Below are 22,755 nucleotides of genomic sequence, written 5' to 3' on the forward strand. Positions count from 1 at the left end.
GATGGCACTAGATGCCCTGGGGATAAGGGGATGAAGGTATGAATCTGTCCTCAGGAGATTATATCATTTTTTAAAATGAATGGTAAACCAATAAAATTTAATTAAAAAAATTCTTAAGTACGGGAGACTTGAATGCTCAGTGCAATAAATATGACAAAAAAGAATGTCAGTTGAAAATTAATGACAAAGGAATAATTCTGGAACTAAATTTTAATGTACTCCAACATTAGTTATGAAGTTTCTCAGAGCTGCTCTATCAAGGAAGCTAGGCAGAGAGAAGACCCTAGTTTTCCATCCTCCAGGATTTGCTGACCCAACCTGAATTTGTCTTTAGCCTTGACACAACAACCTGCACTTACCTAGTACAGCCACCAGGTGGTAGGCGTGGCTTACTCAGGCATTATTTTGAGGCCATGTGCTAAATACAAAATTCTCATTTAAAAAACGTAATTTGAACTTCCTATGATTCTCTGAGATTTGGTATTAGAATTAAATTCAAGGCAGAGGACATTGCCCTTGAATTTGAAATTTGACAGTGCCCTTGAAGAGCACAGGGTTGAACTTCAGGAGGTGGGAACCAAGGAAGTTACACAGAATCATACCTGCACAAGAAGTCTGAATGTGAAACCACTCCAGAGAACATACAAAATACATTTTTAGATACAACCTCATATACTGAAATTATTCACTAAGGACAATTTGCTTTTAAAATCAACCAATCAAACAATCTAATGGTTAATCATAAAAACAGTACCTGCTTTAATAAAATCAACTAGTCAACCAATTTTATTGAACACCTATTATCTGCCAACGCTGGGTACACAGGTCGCCAAATAGACACAGGCCCTGTCCTCGTGGACCTTCCAGTCTGGTGGAGACAGATCAATATTAAATCAAAAAATATAAGTGATTAATTAAATAATTGTCCTGTAAAGAAGAGTAGTTTGCATTAAAATGTCAAAAATGAGTCATAAAAGCAACAATTACAAAAAGTGTCATGGTGTTGTTAAGAATAGAATGAGTTATACTTGCACCTGAAAACATGTTGACGACACAGGTGTTCCCATTTTTTTAGAACATGTTTTCTTACTTGGTTCCCATTGTATTTAACGGGATACAATTTCCTGGAAAATTCTGCAGCATGCCATCTTTGAGCGGAGCTGTTTCCTCATGCAGAAAACTGTCCATCACCTGAGCGCACTGGGCTCTAGTACACTGGCTGATAAGGGTGGGCCCGTCCATACAATGTAAAAATGCTGGGTCTCGGAGGAGGCTCAATTTCAACAAACAGTTTGAAATAAATTACCCCCTCCCAACTAACTCTATTTGTCTACTCTTTTACTGACCTCAGGAACCACTGAGTCAGAGGCCAGATTTTACACTTGGATCCTCACAGCAAACAAAGGTACCATGCATGGCTCCACCTCATCAACATTTGACAACAGAAGCACAGCTCATTTTTTCTTTTTCTTTTTCTTTCTTTTTTTTTTTTTGTATTGTGCTGGGAATACCATAACATGCTACAAATAAGATAATATAACAAGCAGACCCCTAATCCTGAGGGCTCTGAATAAATCAGGCAGGGAAGCCTGAGTATAATGCACTAAACGATAGTGACAGAGAGACATGGCAACACTGGCTTTAGGAAGATGTGGGGGGCAGTGGTGGGCAAAGGTTTGGGGAAAAGAAGTAACTGGACAGATATAACAAAGTACTGAAGGTCTGACCAATGTCCTGGTGTTCTCCCACAGACCCCATGCTTAAGCTGGACTCAGGCATAGTGGATGCAGGGGTGCACCAGCTCACACTACATTGCTCCGGACGACAGGGCTAGACCCATGGCTGGAAGTCACAAGGAGTCAGGTACAAGCTCAACACAGAGGAACTTTTGGGCAACCCAGTGGTCTGGGTAACTTCATTAAACAATGAGATTTCCTGCACTGGAGATATTCAATGGGAGGCTGCAGATGTGTGGTCAGAGACGGTACAGATAGATGAGATCCCTCAGCCTCCACAGTTTCTCTCTTGAATGGGATTTGGAGGCTCTAGAGTGGATGGAGCAACCCCACATGATGGGCTTGTGGAGAGGAGCACACTGCTGACATAACTCCACGATCACAGAGCAAAATTGTGTGCCCTCCGCGGTGCATCCACTCAAAGGGGCAGAGGAATGGTGTGCAAGAATGAAAGCCAGGGGAAGCGGGTTGCCAGCCTGTGCCTTTGCTCAACACATATATATCCTGGTCAAACCTCCACTAAGGAATGTGATACAAGTCACACCCTGGGCCCTGAACATAAGCCACATCCACCATGCACATGAGGTTTGAGTGGCACATTCTCACTCTCTCAGGATTGCTGGGCACTCTTTACCTTCCTCAACACAAAGGGATTTGAAGAGAGCCTAGAGATTCTTGCTAAAGACAAACTAACCATATGGTAAAGTGGCAAAATAAAGGTTAAATCTTCCCAATGAGTCAAAACTCTCACACTCCCAATATACATGGAAGCCTTGCTAGACATCAGCAAAGCGCTTGTGCTGAATTTGTCTCTTAGGAAGCACAGACCTTGGACTTGTCCAAGCAGAGACCTTGGACTTCTCTGAGGTAGAGCAGTGCAACTGGGGAGTGAGGCGTAGAGCACGTTCTCTACACTCGAGGCAAAAAATTCCAATGAACCACACTGCAGACCTTAATAAGAGTAAATATATTTGTAAAAGAGAAATGTTAACTTATGCAGAAAAAAATTTTAGGAAGTAACATCCTGATGTTTCTTAGAAGCAGGTAAATTGTGGTGGTCTATATTTTCTTTCAACACAGGGAGAATCTGAGATCCCACGGTCAGGAAACCTGGAGAAGATAGATCCAGAGGGGCATGCATCAGGTACACTCCAAAGTTCACCTGTGAACAAAACAATAAGATTGCTTTAGCAGCTGCAATAATTTTGTATACAATGTTCAACTGAATTAATTAGTTGAAAATTAAGTTCAATCTTTAAAGACAATTACTGGGTTATGTCCCACCTGGAAGGTAGTGAGAAGTAGGAATTCTAAACTTCAGCTACCAGAGATTCTTATTCTAAAGTGTCCTTTCTCTACAATCACCACATGCTTTGGTATTTCTGGCCCCATTCCTTTTATCTCCTTTGTGATACCCTGACTTCCTGCAGAAGCATTTTATTCTTGTTCTTGACCTCTGGCAACAGCCAGCTCAATTTCTGTTCAATACCCATATAAAAGCCATTTTGTGAAACTAATGGCAAATTGTGTATTTTCCTTCAGAATGTGTGATGTTTTCCAATTGTCCAGAATTATTTAAGTCTGCTCAAGGTTTGTCATCAATGCATGCAAGCCAGCAGGAACCCTTTGGAGCTCGAGGTCCCCGTGCCCCCCACTGCCATGGGTTGGCTTAGCTGAGCAGACAGATATGTTGGCATGACACTCAAGTGCAACACCTCTGCAGGTCACATCCACCATATATTTGTAAAGAGATTTGTGTCAAGCAAATATGAAACAAAACCTTAATTTTGGAGAAATCAGGAAACAGAATATCATAAATTTTAGACTATCAATTTTTTATTGGAAGGAGATAAAAGTTTATATTATTTCAGTTAGTTTTTAAGAATTGCCACATGCAAGCTGATGCTTACTTGGCTTACTAAAATTCTTTGCAAACAGTAAGTCCTAGAAGAAAGTGCAAGTCTAGAAATAAATATCCTTAAAGAACCAGTCTGCTAGCTATTTCAGCTTTTATAATCTGGAATCCACAACAACCCTCTAGAAGATGGTTTAGTATAGTGATATTTACCGGATCTTTCTATGCAGGCATTCTACTCAGCATAAGGCACTTTACTCTTCAAGAGATCTCTGACTTGAAGAAAATGTGACTGAGGCAACAGAATTACTTTAATTACTTATTTCTTATCTCTTCAATAAGACTTGAGAGCATTAAAAATGCACATACTAGACTGAGAAAACAAACTGTGAGGAAATGGATGGAAAGGAAAAATAAGATGGTGTCACAGACAAGGTCAGACACTTAATGGCGGTCCATCATAGAATGGTCCCCGCTTCTAAAAATTACTCAGCACTGTTAGGGATACAATGCTGGTGTGTTAACACAAGCATTAAAACAAGGTACTGTATTTTGTAAGCATGCTTACCTTTCTCTCTCGACTCTCAGAAAGCTTTTGGAAAACATCTTGGTTCCGTTGCCCTGTTTGCTGGTCGATGCATATCATCTGGCATCTGTGACAAGGTCCCACAACCTGGGAGGAAAGGAAGGAAAGTGAGCCAGCCCCCCACTCTGCAGCCAGGAGTCTGGGTCCTGAAGGATTGGCTGGAAAAGGCCGTGCCCAGTCAGTATCAGACTCACACAGAAATGTTTCCTGTGCTGTGCTGACCAGGGGGGCCTCTTCACAGTGATGACTGTTTGTCAGCTAAAAATGCTGCAGCTTCAGGGTTTTGTAGAGAGAGAAAAGAGGGCTTGTGAATCTCACATGGTTATCAGAGAGTGTTGAGGATCCTCCAAGGAAAAAAACTGATTGGAAGACAAACTGGAAGATGATAAACAACACAGAGAAAGTCGTCAGAAAGAATGTAGGGAGTTCATGTCCTTTGACGCAGAAATTTAACTCCAAGAAAATCAACCTAAGAACAGAATCAAACACAGATTCATGTACAAGTATATTTCTCCCATTATTTGTAATAGGAAAAATCTGGTAACATCTAAAACATCAAATAATAGAGAAGAGTGGTTGTGCAAAGATGCCATAGCTATATAAATATCATGCAGGTATTAAAATTAATCCATAAAGGGCTTTAAATAAAATGAAAAAATTTTTTTTAATTAATAAATTTTATTTTTATATTCCTCATACATTTGCAATCCCCCCATTCTGACCCCAATCCCTCCCCTCCCGCCCCCCCACCCCCCAAAAGTGTCTCTGGTTCATAGTTTTTTGTTGATTTTGATTTTCACTTTCTTATAGTTATTCATTTTCCTGGTCCCTTATTTAAGTATTCTAGATTCCTGCTATGAGTGAGACCATCCGGTATTTTTCTTTTTCTTTAAAATGAAAAATATTTTATAAATGAACTAAACAGGAAACAAAATCCTGGTGTGTGTGTATGTATGTCTATTATATAAACACAGACATATGTACACAGTACATGAAACACAGCACACTGCTTCTCACAAGTGCCAAATAAGATGGTGGAAGCACTTCTGTTCTGGAAGGTCTGTCATGAGCATGAGTGGCTTTTATAGTAAAAAATTCCCTCATAAATGTTAACATAAAAGAAGAAAGTCTGCAACTCAATAGTGACCAGATGCTTCTTTCATTGCACATGCAAAAGGTACAAAGATAACTGGATTTCCTCACAAACATTTTCTCCTCTGCTCACTCCTGTGCACACAGGAAGTACATACAGAAATAAGAAAACTCAATTAAAACTGAATGTTTCTTGGCCTGTTCCTAACACTTACATTCCAGCTGGCAGGCATTAAACCGGCACAGATAACCTCACTTTGGTCCTAAAGGCAATATTTCCAGGCTTCCTAAACAGCTGGTGTGTGAAGTGTACGGAGTGTGCTAGGAAGGGACTGCCCAGTACTGGCCTGGAGATGCTTGGCTGACCCCTGACCTTCCAAGGCCTCATTTCCTTATCCAGCTTCTTAGCTGAATTTGGTGATGATTCCAGATGCTCGTTCTGGAAAGTGAAACACAGACCTGGCACTTGGTGGTGCTCACAAGTGAAATTACAATAATACTACTATATAGAAACTATTACAATTCTCCCAGGGGATTCTACATCCCAGTTCACTGTGCCCTGGAGGACCCCGTGTGATTCTCAGTGAAAGAACCTATAAGGAGAGGTACCATGTTCCCATTGAGAAATGGAGCTGAGTGGCCTGGTAAAGCCATATAACACAGAAGGCAGCTGGGCTTGGGGAGAGACACATGGAGAAGGTCACGCTGCTTCTTGGCTTTGGACTTGCACCAGGGACTTGGGAGACGTGGAAGGAGAGACTTGTAGAGACACATGGGAGAGACCCTGGTGACAGACACAAGGTGGGCGCTGACAATGGTAGCCATTACCTTGATTTGTACTTTGATTTTGCTCTTTTCCTCCCATACTTACCTGTTCCCTTTCACCCCTTTCATATGGTTCCTCCCTAGAAGGTGCCTGAGACTTGTGGCAAGCTTGTGGGCATCAGTGGCCCCGCTTTGGGCCAATCTGGTTTGACTGGGTATTTACCCAAAAGGGGGTGGGTCACTTGGGTCACTGGGAAACTATATCCTTTCTTTTCTTCTCTCTCTATTAAAATTCTTTTGCATAGAGTCTCCTTTGTCTTTATGTGCACAGAAGGCTGGACCCTTTTAGAGTGTACAAGTTTGGGGGGTCTCAGTGTACCCCTTAGTTGCATGCCAACAAACCCTGTACCTTCTCTGCCCCCTTGGAGCTGTGTTCCATAGAAGCATCAATCAGCCCCAGGCTCAGAACCCCAGCTGCTCCTGACAGATGCCACCTTAAGTAAAAATCCTGTCATTTACAGGCAAAGGCTCTCTTAAAAGTTTCTCAAACTGGCAGGAGGAAGGACAATTTCCAGCCACTCTTTTCAAATACCAGTATCAAGATAACAATTTTCTTAAAACATTGCAATTAATTTTTGTTAGCATTCAATTGGTATTTTTAAAAATTTTTACTAGCATGTGTTGAAAAATAACTCAAACGATACAGGAACTTGAGGAGTTAAAAGAAAGCACTCAGCAGTGGTCCCCTTCCCATCCTCACAGACAAGAGGTGTGATCATCATGGCTACAGATTATTCCAGAAGGTGGCGTGTAGCCGTTTGCAACCGCACATGCACCAGTGCCACATATGCACAGAGATCTAAGAAGCCACTGGGTTTCTTTCTTTTTTAATCACTCCACAATACATACTGGACATCCCTCCCTGTCTGTACAGACAGCTACCTCATCCGGGGATTTGGCAATTTTCACAATAGCCTGACATTCCTGTGGGTTAATGTATCTATCTGAAGTCACATAGTTTCAAATTTCTTGCTATGTCAACAATCTTGCAATAAAGATGTTAATTTATATAGCCCTCTTTCCCGTTTGAATTTTTTTTAATAACAATCTACCAAAATGAGATTATAAAGTCTCATAAACTTTCTATGACTTGATGATACCCAGGGAAAAACTACTTTCCAAATGAGAGGTGCAGGATCTTTTGGCATTGCAAAGGCTTCAGCATTGATTATCATCATCAACAAACATCTTTTAAGCATTTACTTTTTGAAAGCATAGTATTAACTATAGCTTATACTTTTTCATATCTGCACAGGACAATATTGTATGGATATAGCATAATTTATTTAACCATCTCCGCTTTATAGATATTTAGGATGTTCTACAATTTTTCATTTTCTAAAAGTATTACAATAAGCAATTTTGTAATGTATCTTTCCTTGACTTCTTCTTAAATATTATGAGTATTTCTTATGGGATAAATTTCCACAGGTGAAATTTTTGGGTCAAAGAGCATGCATATTTTAACTATTACTAATTGCTGCATGTTAAGAACTCCAAACTAAATAAATCAAAGCACCTTAGAAAAATTCCTTTAAAAGTCTTTCTCATATCCATGTCCCCAAATACCTGGAGAAGTACAGGTACTGCTGTTGCAAGGTAAATTTCTAATGGTGGTCCTAGTCTAGTTCTGCTTCTCTCTCTTTCCTCTTCCTTCTTGTCTTCCTTTATTTCTCTCTCCCTCTCTCCACATATCAGACGATACATACTTAGTGCCTACTCTGTATCAGATAGGATATGCAAGAGCAGGTGTTTTTAAAACATTATTCTACAGGAGAAACATATGTTTTTAAAACATATTCTACAGGAGAAAATGAGGAAGAGAAGACTATGTCCGGATGGAAGGAGGAGATGGAGTGGCAGGAATACTGGTCCCTGAAACAGTCTGTAAGAGACAATGTGGGAGAGATTGGTTTTCAAGGGAAAGCAGCTTCCAAGATAAAAGAAAGTTCAGGGAGTCAAGAGGATAAAAAGAATCTTTAGGACATTTTTTGTGTGCCATATAATTTATCACTCACCCTCACCCTGAACTCTGAAATTCTTCAACAAAGATTTAAATCATTGTTTACTGCTTTTCTGGTGTTGCTTTTAAGGGCAGAGCCTGGACATAAAGTAGGCATATTACAGTCAGTTTATACAACTGGTTAATAACACTATTATTATTAAATGACTTCATTCCCCACTGAAGAACAGAGCACATTCTTCGCAGATGACCCATCCTTCTGTCCCTAGCTATTCCTCATTCTTTGTATCCATTGGTTCCCTCTAAAATTACTTATTGAGCACTGACTCTGGACTGTTCCAGGCCCCAGTGATATAGTGGGAACACAGGAGACTCTGTCTCCACCCTTGTAAACTCTGCAGAACATGGCCACCTGGTGGGTTGGGATCATCTTTCCAAGAAGGTAACATACTCCCTGGAGTAGTACAGAGAGAACATGCCAAGGTGGGAGGCACAGCAAAGGCAAAGGTGTTAGGGCAGAAAGCTGGCTTTGTTAAGGGAGTGGAGAGGTCATATAAAAGGTAGGGGCAGAGCTGATGAGCTCAGAGAAGTCAGAGGTCAGCAGGTCAGGTCTCAGGAGGCCACCCCAGTATGGACCATCGATCTCACCTCTTTCTCCTATCTTTGAAGCTCCCAGCATGGGTTTGGGGAGCCCAAAGCCTAGACAGATAGGGCATCCCTGTGGCTGTGCCTCTGACTGTGAGCTTCCCCAGCTCCCAGTGAGGCAAAACAACTGAACAAGTTTGGGAATGGCAATGGGCACTGAAGTTCCATGGCTAGACATCTGGGTCCCCCTCCATGAGCTCCAGATATCCAGAAAGTCCAACAAGTTTCAGGAGAATGAAGTTCTCATAGACACAGCATTTCAAAAATAAACAACAACAAGAATTTTAACCTAGACAGAGTGATGCGGTGGAGATGGCGCTGAGCTCTCCACCTATATAGGCAGAGTATCTCTTCCACATGTGAAACAGACTGTGGACACCTGTGTGGGGAACAAGCAATGGATCATCCCAAGGGGGATCCCAAAATGGAGATGTCATATGCCCTCCTGCTGAAATTTTGTAGGTACAAGTCAGAGAGGGAAGAACTCTGTCTGCCACTATCCTGGCTGAGGACAGAGGTCAACCTCCATCAGCAATCCTCAAAGAAGGGTGATAGAACTTCCTGGAACTCACCTGGAAACGCATAGAACCAATTGAAATCTCATCCCATTTCTCTTCTTCAAAAGGCCTTGTTCCATTGGTAATAATATTGGCACGGAATCGTGGGATGAGGTCTTTCACTGGGAATAATTCCTCCATTCCATTCTCACCACTGTTTAAGACATAGAAAATGGGAAAGAGAGATGGATTACTGCATCATTGTAATAATTCTGTTTATCAACCATTTGATGCCTGACTTTCTCAACTGTACTCTGAGTTGAGGTCTGGATGATGAGAATAAGCTTTTACCATGATATAGGCCAAGAGACAACCACATGCAAGACAGACCTTCATGCTTTCTCCTGGGAGATAGTCCCATTTCATGGAGAGGCTCAAAGAGGCAGTCCAATGGGTAAGTAGATATTAGCTAAAGAAACCAAGTGAAAAACTCCTCAGAGAAAAATACCAATTCTGCAAGGTGAGTCAGGCAGGACAGAAAGATGGTCAACAGACTTCATTAACAGGGACCAAGACAGCTCATACTCTTTGGAGCTCATACTCTTTGGAGATCAGATCATAAAGCAACGTAATGTCCACAGGGGAGGCTTTAATATCTATTTCCTAACTTTCATCCTGTTTGCAGTTTTAACTAGCATGTGATATTTTTGTAACTCTTGTTTAAAAAAATTTTTGACTGCCATGAGGTCCCATAAAATGGCTCTCTGCACCTCTACACATCCCTTCCCCCAAAGGAAAAAACACCATAAAAAGTATCTGAAAACTCCACAAAGAGCACATTGTGTCATCCCATTATTTTGCATCCAAGAACAGATGAAAGACGTCAGAATAGCAGTGGCCTTCATTTGACAGGATGGGGGAGGGGTTGGCTAAAAGGAGGTCCAAGGAAGGTTTTGGAGTACTGGAAATGTTCCCTACTTGATCTGGGTGTTGGTTACATGAATATATAAATTTTTTTAAAGTCACGGAGCTGTGTGCTTACAATATTCACACTTTGTTGTACTTCAGTTAAAAAAAAATTTTTTTTTAATTAGCTGATGGTGAAATCCTTGAACATGATGGAATTTTCTCTGGAAAGAGACCGCAAAAGCTTTAGGGGAAGAGAGGAGGTTTCAATTCCCCTCTGAGCAGTGACTGGTTTATGAAAAGCCAGCAATCAGAGTTACCAGATCTATCTTTGCAACTGCCGTGATCTATTGGAACTAGGGGAAATGCAGTTTCTTCATCTGAAATGAGAGGCTTGTTCTTTCCAGTTCTAAATTCTAAATTCTCGGCATTTATACTCCAGGTTAAATTTTTGTATTTTGTAACAGGGAAAATATTATATCCAAAATCTAATGTGATCAGTATGTTTGATAGAGTCCATCAAATCTAATTATAGAACAGAAAGACACACCAACCAGGGCCACAGGCAACCCCTGCCAGGTACCAGCCACAAGCTGTTCCTCTTACCTTTGACCACTTCTGCCCACTCCTGTTTTCCAACCTGCTCTACACCAACTGGTAAGAAACTAGGGCCCTAAGCCTCCTCCCAGTAGGAGCCATGGTTGTTGCAAGCCTGTCCCTACCTCCTGTCTTTCCACACCAAGAATCCCCCAAGCCTGCTGCCCTGCACTCTCTGGGCCCTGGCTTCCTGAGGAGGAGGGTCATCCAGTGCGGGGAAAACTCGGTGACCACCCAGGAACCACCAGCCTCTTCCAGGAAGGGCGAGCTGCATTATGCCAAAGGAATACGATTATTGCATGTTTTTTGCCAATGATTCTAAACAGGAAGTACTAACAGTCCATCTTTGACATTTTTGTTAAGCTACATTTGCAAGCATGCATACACAAACACACACACGCACACACATACACACACAATCAGATGGCATATGAGTCACAGGATCCCAGCTCACCGTGCTCCCTGCCGTGTGGAGAAGAAACAAGCAGCCAGTCACAGCCCCCAACTGCCTAACTACCTTGGGACTTCAATTTCCTCTTAAAGAACAATGAGGAAGGTCAGACTCAAGACCCTTTCTAAAGCCAACTTCTAATGTAATCAAGGCCTACAGGGAGACTAAGCAGGTGCCAGTTCTGTCTGAAGGTAAAACAAGCAACACTTATAATTACAGCTTTAAAAACTTTTGAAACCACTTTACTTTTCACTCAAAATGACTGGAATGGGGCAAAGCTTCTAGGGAACAAAGGACAGTGGGAGGATGGGCAATGAAATTAAGTCAAGTTGGTGGGCATTCCATTAAAGAAAATATTAAGAAATGGAATGACAGTTGGGGGTCTCCTTAAGTACTAGAGCATCAAGAAGGATCTTGAAAGATAAGAGAAAATCCTCAAAAAGATTAATGGGAGCTGGCCTCACCAGGCTTAGTGACTTCTTTGGTGTCACTCTTTCTCATCTGTAAATGGTCTGAACTCCTTAACTCTTGAATCCTTTCTCCCCTTTCGAGTGAGTTCGGCACTAAGTGAACTGACACCTGGGGGTACGGGTTACACCTGTCTGCTATGCTCAAGGTAAAGGATCTTACCTGACATTTAATTGCTGCTGAAGTTCCAAAACACTGGATCTGTTTATCAGCAGATACTGTGCTTCATTCACCAGAGAAAGGGCAGCTGTTGTACCAGATTGATCTGGAAAACAATGGACTATTTAAAAGAAGAGTTGCTTTCTTGGAATGTAAATGACTCACTTTTTCATTGACTTGCCTTTTCAAAGGTAGAGACTTTTCTACAAGGGAAAAAAATGGTAACATGGAAATGTTACAGAGGGTAAGCTCCATAAAAAGGGAGGTTGCATGTTCCCTGGCCCACCTAATGAAGGGTGGAGCTGAGCAGCCAGGTGAAAATTTAGAGAACACTTGGAGAGACACAGAGACTTGGAGGAGATGCATGGAGCCGAAAGACTTGTAAAGAAGTTCCGCTTGCTTCTCAGCTATGGACTGGCACCAGGGTCTTTGGGGACATGGAAGGAGACCATGGAGGTGAGACATGTAGAGACACTTGGAAGAGACATGGATGAGAGGCCTGTGGGAAGGCTGACAATGGCAGCCATTACCTTGATTTGTACTTTGATTTTGCTCCTATCATTCCAGACTGCTTGGCCCCTTCTCCCCCTTTTCTATGGTTCCCCACAAGAAGGTGCCTTAGATTTGTGACAAGTGTTTGGGCCTCAGTGGTCCTACTTTGGGCCAACCCTGTTTATCTGGGTATTTACCCATGAGGTGATGGGTAAATTTGGGTGTTCCACTAGGAAACTATTATCCTTTCTTCCCTTCTTTCTCTATGCACACTATTCTATTAAAGTTCTTTCACACTAAGAGTATGCTTTGTCTTCATGAAGCAAATGGTAGGGTGTGCAAGTTTGAGGGTTCCGGGGAACCCTTCAACCTGCCCACTAACAAAAATAATAAATATATTTTAAGGTGGCTCGAACATCTCAAAAACAGAAAGGGAGCTCCTAGAACACTCAATTAATAATCTGAAAAATAAAATGCTGAAGTGCAACTGTTCTAGCAAAGATGACTTGGAAGCAACAGAAGATGGGAGATGAGGCAGTAAGTGGCCCTTCAAGAAGAAGGCAGGGGTGAGCGGCCTTGAGGATGCAGACAGGAAGATGCTCTGAATCTGGCCGGTGAAGTTGTTTTTTGTCTTAGGCTAGTGTGAAATACTGACCTTAGACATAAACAATGTAAGTTTTAAAACTAAAAGGAAAAAAATTGAAAGAAAATATCAAGTGTACTCAGAACTGTAAACAGCCTGTTACCCTGCTTCTGTCTCCCATTGTTGGGGCAAATCATCTCTGTCTTCATGGATGATGTCAATAAAACGGGTTGACTGGGCCAGAACTTAGGGAGCTGTCTCCAATTCAGTTCTGGCGAACCTCAAAGTCCACAGCGATAGATACTTTTAAGAGATCACTTTCCAGGTCCCCAAGTCCCATTTGTCCTCTTTGCTAAAATGGCTGTTTGGAGAAGGGAGATGCAATCCCAGCCCCCTTCTCAAAAGGCTCTTCTTCTGCTTCACAGAGAAAAAGGGGCACAACTCCCCTGGGGCTAAGCATCTGGGGGTGGGGAAGAGAAACAAAAGTCCCATTCAACACCCCAACTGAGAAAATGAGAAATCACACATCTCTAAAGCTTGGGTGAATGATCCTCCTGTAGGTCAGTTTGCTATCCACCAAACTGCCCAATCTAATTAAGTTGTCAAGTGACAGATGATTAAAGTCACCTTAAAGTGAGATTCCCTGTGCCTCTATCAGGAGCCTCAAAGAAAAGGTTTGAGTGACAGTGTGTGAACCAAACTCCTTTCATCACCCACTCTGTTGACTTAAATAGGTTTTAATAAAAAAAAAATAGGTTTTAAGGGCTGAGCACCACCGCCCTGGTCATGGGTGACAGTCATTCATGAACATGGGGGTTTGAGGTGTAAGTTCAGCTATCTCATTAGGAGATTCATTTTCAACAATGTTTTCTCTGTGTTTAATAACTATGTTTTGGAGTCTATAATATACTTTAGTTGCTCCACTCAACTGTGTGCTGTTGCAAATTATAAGAACTCAACCTAAAAGAAATTTTCTAACACTTTGACTTTATATTCACAGTAAGCTTTTAAAATACGGATACATTTCAATTTCTATACCATTGTAGCTTCAGCTACATCAAGGAAAGATTTTCAAGCATAAAATATGTAACACTAAGGTGAATGTCTATCTAGGAAGTAGAATAGAAATTTAAGTTGAAGAAGAAAAAGGAAAGAAAATTTCTGACCATTAAAAGGCAACTTGTTCATATGTATTAGCACACACTTATATATACATATATATTACGAAAAGTCACAAGAACCAAATTGCTATGGTATAGAGATTCCACTGGCTAATGGTTAAAAGTGCTATGTGCAGGAATTAATTGAAAATGACAGTATTTAATTTACACTATGCTGGAAATAACATCTTTTGCAATATTTAAACATAGATGATAATGTAAAAACATACAAGGAAGTAAAGTAGTTTTAAAAAATTTCCTCTGAGGTATACCAACAGAAAAATGTTCAAAGACCAGAGAACTAGACCATTGGAGGCCTCCCCGCCATAAAGGGCATCCTTGATGTGTGACCATTCTCAAGCTGACACTCCTTGCTCCTCTAGCTTGCAAGCAATAGATTTTCTTCTGTCCTCTAAGCCTACATTTGCCCACCCATCTCCCACCAAGACAGTCACCGGAGCCCCATGCCTGGCCCCTTTGCACCTCCTCTTTCCCTTTCTGATGAAGCTTCATATCACACCAGGAGTGTGTTTTAAACACAAGCAGTGTCAGTGAGCTGCCCCTGCTACTAGATAGTACTGACTCCATCAACATCCATTCTGTCTCCTCCCAGCTCAGATCCATCACTCCCCTGTCACATCTGACCCATCTAAACCCTTCTCTCTGCCCCCAAATGCCAAGCCCTGCCATGCTGCTCCTAAGTAAACTTTCTGCTCTCTGCCTAGAAAACCCCTACTCTCCTGTGAAGATGCAACTCCAAACTCATCTCTTCCCTGAATCCCTCTGCAACACACTCTAGGTGGCGGGGATGCGTCCCCCACTTTCATGCCCTTTGCACAAACCTTCATTATGTCCCATATGTGGTAGTGTCACTGTCTGCTGAGTCATTGCCCCTAAATTGAGATCCCAAAGGACCATGACCATTGTTTATCATCTCAGCCAGTCTCCTGAAGACCCAACCAAGCCTCAGACACACAGTAGGCACTGTGGATGATTGGATTATATTCAGTCAGATCATTTATAGGGGTGGTGCAGGTCCTGATGAACCCTGTTCTTTGCTTGTCTCTCTTCAGGGAAATACTTTCTTTCTCCCTTTTAATCATGTCTTTAAAATTATCCATGTCCGCTATCAACTTAACCCCTTGATTAAATGACCATTTCACTCCTCTTATCCATCACAGAGCTACTCAAATTCTTTTAGTTTGATTTGAAAAAATTGTCAAAACTTGTAAAAGTATAAGTAGATAAGTATAAGTAGATTACTTTCTCTACTTTCTCTAGCACATATCTTTGGGAGTGATAAGTTCCCCTTGGACTTGGTTACAACTCCCAAAGTGGACAGAATGCTACTCTGCGTAATAAGTCTCTGAGAGCTAATCACTAGACTAAGTCATCGCTGTACAAATTGGTAATGCAGCCAGGATCCACCCATCTAGTTATCTAGCATTTATTGAGCAACTACAATGTGCCAGGTGCTTTCAAAGTACTTTCTTCTCTCCTGTATCACTTCATCCTAACAATAGCCTATGGCAGAAAAAAAAATGGTCAAAACTTAAAAGTCTAGGGCCTCCCCGGTGGTGCAGGCAGTTGAGCGCCGCACTGTGAAGCTGTCTGCAGCCTCTGCATTGCCGGTTTGATCCCTGCCAGCTGGCGAGAATCCCACAGGGCGCGGCAGACCTCACCCGCTGCTCCCCTCAGCAGTGTATTTCTGTTGCCTACCTGTTCTGCTCCCCGCTCTGTCTCTGGTGAATCCTCTCACCCTCCCGTGCCTCTGGCTTGCAGCCCAGCTCTTGTATAAAAATAAATAAATCTTTAAAAAAAAAAACTTAAGTGTTTAAGTAATTGATATTTACAGAAGATGAGGCATCATAAAGTTAAAGATTTTTCAAGGTCTCAGATTATCTGGGTACCAAGACTAGGTACCCAGATTTTCTAAGAACATGGAAACCACCAGTGTTTTTATTTAGCAAAACTGCATTATTCTTCTAAGCATGCAGGACTGAGATAGAGCACCTGGGCAGAGGCAAGGCAGCTGGCTGGAAGCCCACCTGAACCTCTCAGAGCTATCCTGGGACCACCCATATGGTCCTGCTGATCTGGCAGGCCACCATAGCACTCTCTGCCAAAGACTGACTATCTCATTCTCTATACATGAGCAAGTCACCCTGGAAATCTAGTCCAAGCACTGACACATGCAAGGGTAAACCCAACTTCCTGTCCCCTAAGAAGTGCTCCAAAATGTGATACCTTTGCCATGTTTCTTCTTTGCGTTTCTTTGAAAGTTAGAACTTTGTTTAATCAAATGACACGGGCGGCCAAAAAACCTTGACAACCAGCTTGAAAGTTTTTTCTCCACAATCATAAGTATTTACCCTGGCAAAAAAAAAAAAAAAAAAGGTGGGGGGGAGTGTGAGGGAGAAAGGAGTGGTAATGCTATAATGCATTTCTTCAAATAATTATCTAAACATAAAGTTAGATTTTATGATGGGATAGGATAGGGTAAGATAGGGTAGGGTAGGGTAGGGTAGGGTAGGGTAGGGTAGGGTAGGGTAGGGTAGGATAGGATAGGATAGGATAGGATAGGATAGCATAGCATAGGATAGCATAGGCTAACATAGGATAGCATAGAACAGGATAGCATAGGATAGAATAGGATAGGATAGGACAGGAAAGCCTTGAACCCCAGGGAGGAGGAAGGCTAAAGTGACAGGTGCTTAGGAAGATGTGGGGAGATGTCTAAGGCACAGGGAGCCTGTACTAGCTCTGGGGCTTTTTCCCCCACAATGAGAAAATTTACTATTCCACAAGTTTCCAGATCCAGATTATAAATGCCAGAATTTGCTATATTCAATATGAAATAGAAATGCTCTCATGTTTAACCTCATGTTCTATAGTTCTTAGAATTGTGGAGATAATCACCAATAGCTCAGATTAGGTAATAATCCACAAGTATATGGAATATAATTCCTGATTTATCACCTGAAAGTTAGATAATCTGAAAGACATCCTGAAACCCCCATCCCCACATTCTCTAAATCCAGTCCATCAGCTAGTTGAGCTTATTGTAATACATATCTCATGCCCACCTGATTCCCACCCTGATCATGATTCATTTTGTCTCATCTGTTACTCTCACAGATGCTCAACTGGCCTTCCCATTTGTACTTACCCTTCCCACTACTCTAAACCCACCAGTCAGTCTTTTCAAAATGTGAATCAGGTCTGTTCCCTCCCCATTCCACTGTGACCATCCCACCAAACTTCACCACGCTTTCTCCAAATTGCTCCCCACTTCACCACACTGTTCCAGGCTAAGCACTGCTCTCTCAGAGCCAACTCTGGAGGTAAGAACTAAAGATAAATGTTGGGGAGACAATAAAAGTGAAAGAGGACAAACAGAGAGGGAGGGGCTTGTTCCTGTGGGTGGTCAGAGGGCCCCTCCAAGAGGGAGATTTTTAGCAGGGACCTGCCTGGAAGTGAGAGAGGTGAGACTCTCTCCCAGGGGAGGCATAAATAGAGGAAGAGCATTAACAGGTAGAGGGAACAGTGAGTGCAAGTCCTGAGGAAGGAAAAACACTTGGCAGGCTTCAAAGAGCAAGGAGCCAGTGAGGCTAGAGTTGGGTGTGTGAAGGGGAATTAGAGGTTGGACAGCAGACTGAAATTGCACAGGGCTTTGCTCTCCTCTCCCCGGCATATGGACCAGAGATTGTCACGTCACCTGCTGCAGTCTCACCTGTCCGCACAGACCTTGCTCTGGCAAATCTGAGTTGGTTCATTGCTATCCTCAAGAGGCACCTTTATAGGCTCCATCCCTAATGAACAAAAGTGAGAGAAAAAATTAACATCATGTACACAGAACAACGATGTTGTTCATGATTGTGAAATATTTAAGAATTTTAATGACTCTGAAAATTGGGTGAATCAAATAACTGACTGGGTCTCAGAGCTCTTTTTTCAACACAGAGATTCTCTTCATCATTATCAGTCCCACAAACGTCCAGGCATCCAGACACTTTCTCATGGAGGCTCCTGCCCCAGAGCTGTCACGTCTATAGTACCTGGAATACCATAAGTTCCTATGAAAGATTTCTCTACCTCCTGATGATTACAATTCCTGAAGTCATTGCTCCCTAAGCTCTCATAAATCCTAGAAATGGGCAGGCAGGAGTGAAGGCCCATCTGTAAAAATATCAGTGTAGACTGTCAATTCTCAGTAGCCCCTAGGAGTCAGCATCAAATTAAACTCCTGCATCAATCATCATTCTCACAACAAAGCTAACAGTATGACATATGTACCATACATCTAAAGAAGTATATAACATTCATAGTGACAGTTTATTTTTTTTAATTTATTTATGCATACAAGAGCTGGGGTACAAGCCAGAGGAGCAGGGGGTGAGAGGATTCATCAGAGACAGAATGGGGAGAAGAACAGGCAGATCTAGAGAAATACACTGCTGAGGGGAACAGGGGGCGAGACAGGAGAGGTCCACTGCGCCATGTGGGTCAGCTCCCTGGCAGGCCAGGATTGAAATAATGCTGCAGTGGCCAGCAATAGCTTAATAGTGCTGTGTCTTTAACCCCTTGTGCCACTAGGGAGGCCCCCAGAGTAACAGTCTGAAGAATAATAATACTCATGTACCCACTTCCCAGCAAAAGTGATATTCACTTTTTAAAGATTAGAGTGAAATATGTAGGCAAAACTAAAGGAAACTGATCCAATCCTATTTAGGAAAGAAAGACATATGATAAAAGCTGAAATTGCGGAGGTCCCTGCTATTCTGTATACCTTATCTACTGTGAGTCATTAAAAGTTTGGGGAAAGGCATGAAGTCTAGACCCTCAACAGAATTTGTGGAGGCCCCTTCTCTGTGGACACCAGAAGCAGGACCTCCTCCCGTGTGACCCACCTGTGCCCTCCAGCTCTCTCAGCACTGCTACCAGTCAGGACCCCACCTGTCCCTCAGGCAACCACATGTCAGTCCCACCTGCATCGCTTCTCATCCCGGTCCTGCTTCATCACACACAGCACAGCACAGCACTCTGGTCCATCTATTCCGGGAGTTTCAGATCACACCTGCTGCCCAGACCTGTGCCCATCACCACAGACCTTTCACTACAGCAAAGTCAGTGAAGCCACAATTTGTGTCACAGCTATTCCATGAACTATTCCCCTGCTTCTCTGCATCTTACACATGAATAGCCAGTTCCACAGCCCTGTCCTTGTATGGGGAAGGCCAGAAGAGGAATTGATCCGAATGTTTCAGAAATTTACAGAAGGAATATGCTGTACTGAGTGGTTATAGATGTTGCTGTGTCAAAGGATGTATATGGAAGAATGATAAATGCCAGGTATGCACCCAGAGGAGAGAACAGTAAAATGAGCTTGACATTGGTTATGATGTGGTAACCATGGCTGAGCAGGGATAGACAGTATGAGGACAAGCACCAGGGCACAAATGTGCCATCAGCAGCTGGTAGGAGAGCTATTCTCAGACTCTTTCTGCCCTTACTGGAGTCTCTAGGTGAATCACTCAGGGTCTCTGGCCCCCGCTTGCCTTATAAAGGGTCATGTCAGTTCTGCAAGGGGGTAGAAGGGAGTAGGATCAAAACAGGGGTGGGCAGAGCACAAGGGACTATGGTGATGGCACACAGGTGAATTGGTGGTGGGAATTTCATGGGGACTATAACGGAGATGAGAAAGCATACATTGTGAAAAAAAATGAAGAACGATGTAAAAATATATATAAAATTTAAAAAAGGGTCATGTCAGGCATCATTTTAAGGCAAAAAAAAAAATCTGGGATTTTTATATATGTTGAACTCAACTCTCCCCCCAACAAAATTCATGGATGTTTAACCCAAATGCCCAAAAATAGATGACTGGATCAAGAAGATGTGGTACATATACACCATGGAATATTACTCAGCATTCAAAAAAGATAAATACATGCAATTTGCAGCAACATGGATGGCGCTGGAAGGGATCATGCTCAGCAAAATAAGCCAAAAAGAAAAAGAAAAATACCGGATGGTCTCACTCATAGCAGGAATCTAGAAAACTTAAATAAGGGACCAGGAAAATGAATAACTATAAGAAAGTGAAAATCAAAATCAACAAAAAACTATGAACCAGAGACACTCTATGGGGGGTGGGGGGCGGGAGGGTAGGGATTGGGGTCAAAATAAGGGGATTGTAATTGTATGGGGAATATAAAAATAAAATTTATTTTAAAAAAAATTCATGGATGTTTATTCTTTTTTTAAAAAGATTTATTTATTTATGCATAGAAAAGCTGAGGTAAAGGCCAGAGATGCGGGGGGTGAGAGGATTCACCACAGACAGAGCAGGGAGCAGAACAGGCAGACTGAGTGAAACACACTGCTGAGGGGAGCAGCGGGTGAGACAAGAGAGGTCAGCTGCGCCATGTGGGTTTCAAACTCATGCTACAGAGGCTGCAGATTGCTTCATGGTATGGTGTTTAACCCCTCACGCCACCAGGGAGGCCCTAGTGTATTCTTAAAAGAAGAAAGATGAGAGATGAAAGGGCAGGGGATTGGGGGTGGGGGAAGGGAGGAAAAGGAGGAATCTGAAACAAATAGGGCCACATGTTAAGATGAGTTAAAATTCGATGCTGTCATTATGTATTATATTGCTCTCTATACCTGTGCTATCCAACACTGGAGTCACTAGCCACAAGAAGTGTTTAAAATTAATTAAAATTAAATTAAATTGTAAATTTCATTCCTGTGGCCCACTAGTCACAAGTTAAGTGCCCTGTAGCCACACGTGGTGGCTACCAAGCTGTACAAGGTAGGTATTGAACTCTCCCATCATCGTAAAAGTTCCATGGGACAGAGTTAGTCTATACTTTATGTATAGATAGTTTTATATGTTAGATATTTCATAAAAAGCAAACAACAAGGAAGAATGAAAGTTTGCAGTACATTTTATGATGAGTGAAAAAATAAAAGGAATGTAGGTAAAAAGACATCATCTAATATCAAAATCTATTATTTCTCTGTTTTCTGAAATGACTGTCAGATCTTTACCCAGAAATTTCTCAAAACTGGGGGAACAAATTTTAATCTCTGCTAGACATCATTTCACTTACTTTAGAATTATTTTAATATTTGGTAGGGGACACACTATTGTTTTACTTTCATATGAATACAAAGGCTACTCTGCATTGCTGCTTTGTACACACCAATCAAGTTTTCATACCCTGGGCTTTGATGACCATGATCTTTTGCTGCAAGTCAATGAAAGGCTGGATCAGGCAGAGTCGGGGCTCCTGCTTCTGACTCAGGCAAATGCCATTGTGGTTCACAACCATCCAGTTCCGATCATACAACAGTCCCTGATTTCCTATAGGCCAACTGGTCTTTACCTAAAGAAAAAGGGAAAATATATTTTAGGCCAAGGCTCTTCAAAAACAATCTTAACGTTGTTAACACAAGGACTGCACAAACACAGATGACTTCACCAATTCAGCACACACTCTTGGAGGAACAAAGGAAGGAAAAAAAGAATAAAGCAGAATGAAAAGGACCATTCAGAGGAGACAGTGTGGGATCTAGGAACCTTCATTCACCTTCCAGATTCATTTTTCACCCTTTCCTACTTCAACCTGCTTTTTAAATGGGTAATGTGTGTGCAAGGTACAACATTCAGAGTCCAAGCACAGATATGTCTCTCAGCTGCCTCCCCACCGGTCTTCATGGTTCCTGCTTTCTGTGTATCCTACCACATCGGTAGCTCCCTGCACAGACATGGACATATTTCTTGCATTAATTAGGGCCACACTATAAAGGTCACTGAGTTGATTCACTTTCAATGTGTTTAAATTTCCTTCACATTTCTGCAAACATACAAACATATCCAATGCCCAGACCTTTTATTCTAATACCATTCTTCAATAAGAACTGGGACTCCTTGGAGAAATGTCTGATTCCAGGGCTAGGTGAAGGACTATACAAGATAAGCCAGGAGCACCTTGTAGTGCAAAAAGAGTAAGGAAATTTTCAGATGACCAAATGATGAGCATGTGTCCAAGGGATGCAGGAGTCAACTGAAAGTGGTCAAAATGGAAACAATTTGAGCAAAATTATTAATACTGTAGTATTGGACTATAATCCATAAATAGAAACTAAATGTCCATGAGGCCAAACTAACATAAATACCTATATACATACATACATGCTTACATGCATATAGATAGGGAGAAAAATCAAATTTCCTATATAGAAGAATCCCAAGTAGTTGATGTAGATACAGGTGGCGCATAACCATACTCTTCGGTGCGGATTACATGTAGCAACTTGCTTCCCCAAAACACAGTTGGGAAAGAGACTTTCCAGGGAAGAAAACTGGCAAGTACTATCTCACCCAGGTGATCTGGGTTAACATCAATGATGATAAGTCGTGTTAACAGGATGTAACCTTACACGAGATAATGAGAATAATGCCTTTCCTCTATGGGCTTCCTCCTAAGAATCCCACCAGTCTAATCCTGAGAAAAACATCAGTCAAACCCAAATTGAGGAACATTCTATAACATTCTAGCCCAACCAACATCAAGGTTATCAAAAATAAAGGAAGTCTAAGAAACTGGAACAGCCCCAAAAATCATAAGAGGACAAGACAGTTAAATGTACTCTGACATCCTGGATGGGATCCTGGAGCAGAAAAAAGACTCTAGGCAAAAATGAAGCAAATGTCAATAAAATCTGACCAAGT

General features: G+C 41.9%; 1 protein-coding gene across 1 annotated transcript in view; it reads right to left on the minus strand.

The window, feature by feature from the left end:
* Positions 1 to 1,273: 1,273 nt before the first annotated feature.
* MOCOS (molybdenum cofactor sulfurase) overlaps positions 1,274 to 22,755 on the minus strand; it is a 46,383-nt gene continuing 24,901 nt past the window's right edge. Inside the window, 8 exon segments of the mRNA XM_037508641.2 lie at positions 1,274 to 2,898; positions 4,160 to 4,264; positions 9,275 to 9,413; positions 11,784 to 11,886; positions 16,263 to 16,362; positions 16,364 to 16,388; positions 17,749 to 17,827; positions 21,241 to 21,406. Coding sequence (XP_037364538.1) covers positions 2,746 to 2,898; positions 4,160 to 4,264; positions 9,275 to 9,413; positions 11,784 to 11,886; positions 16,263 to 16,362; positions 16,364 to 16,388; positions 17,749 to 17,827; positions 21,241 to 21,406 — 870 coding nt within the window. The 3' untranslated portion in view covers positions 1,274 to 2,745.

The sequence above is a fragment of the Talpa occidentalis genome, unplaced genomic scaffold, assembly GCF_014898055.3.
Source record: "Talpa occidentalis isolate TD23 unplaced genomic scaffold, MPIMG_talOcc4v2.1 talOcc4.13, whole genome shotgun sequence".
Classification (NCBI taxonomy): domain Eukaryota; kingdom Metazoa; phylum Chordata; class Mammalia; order Eulipotyphla; family Talpidae; genus Talpa; species Talpa occidentalis.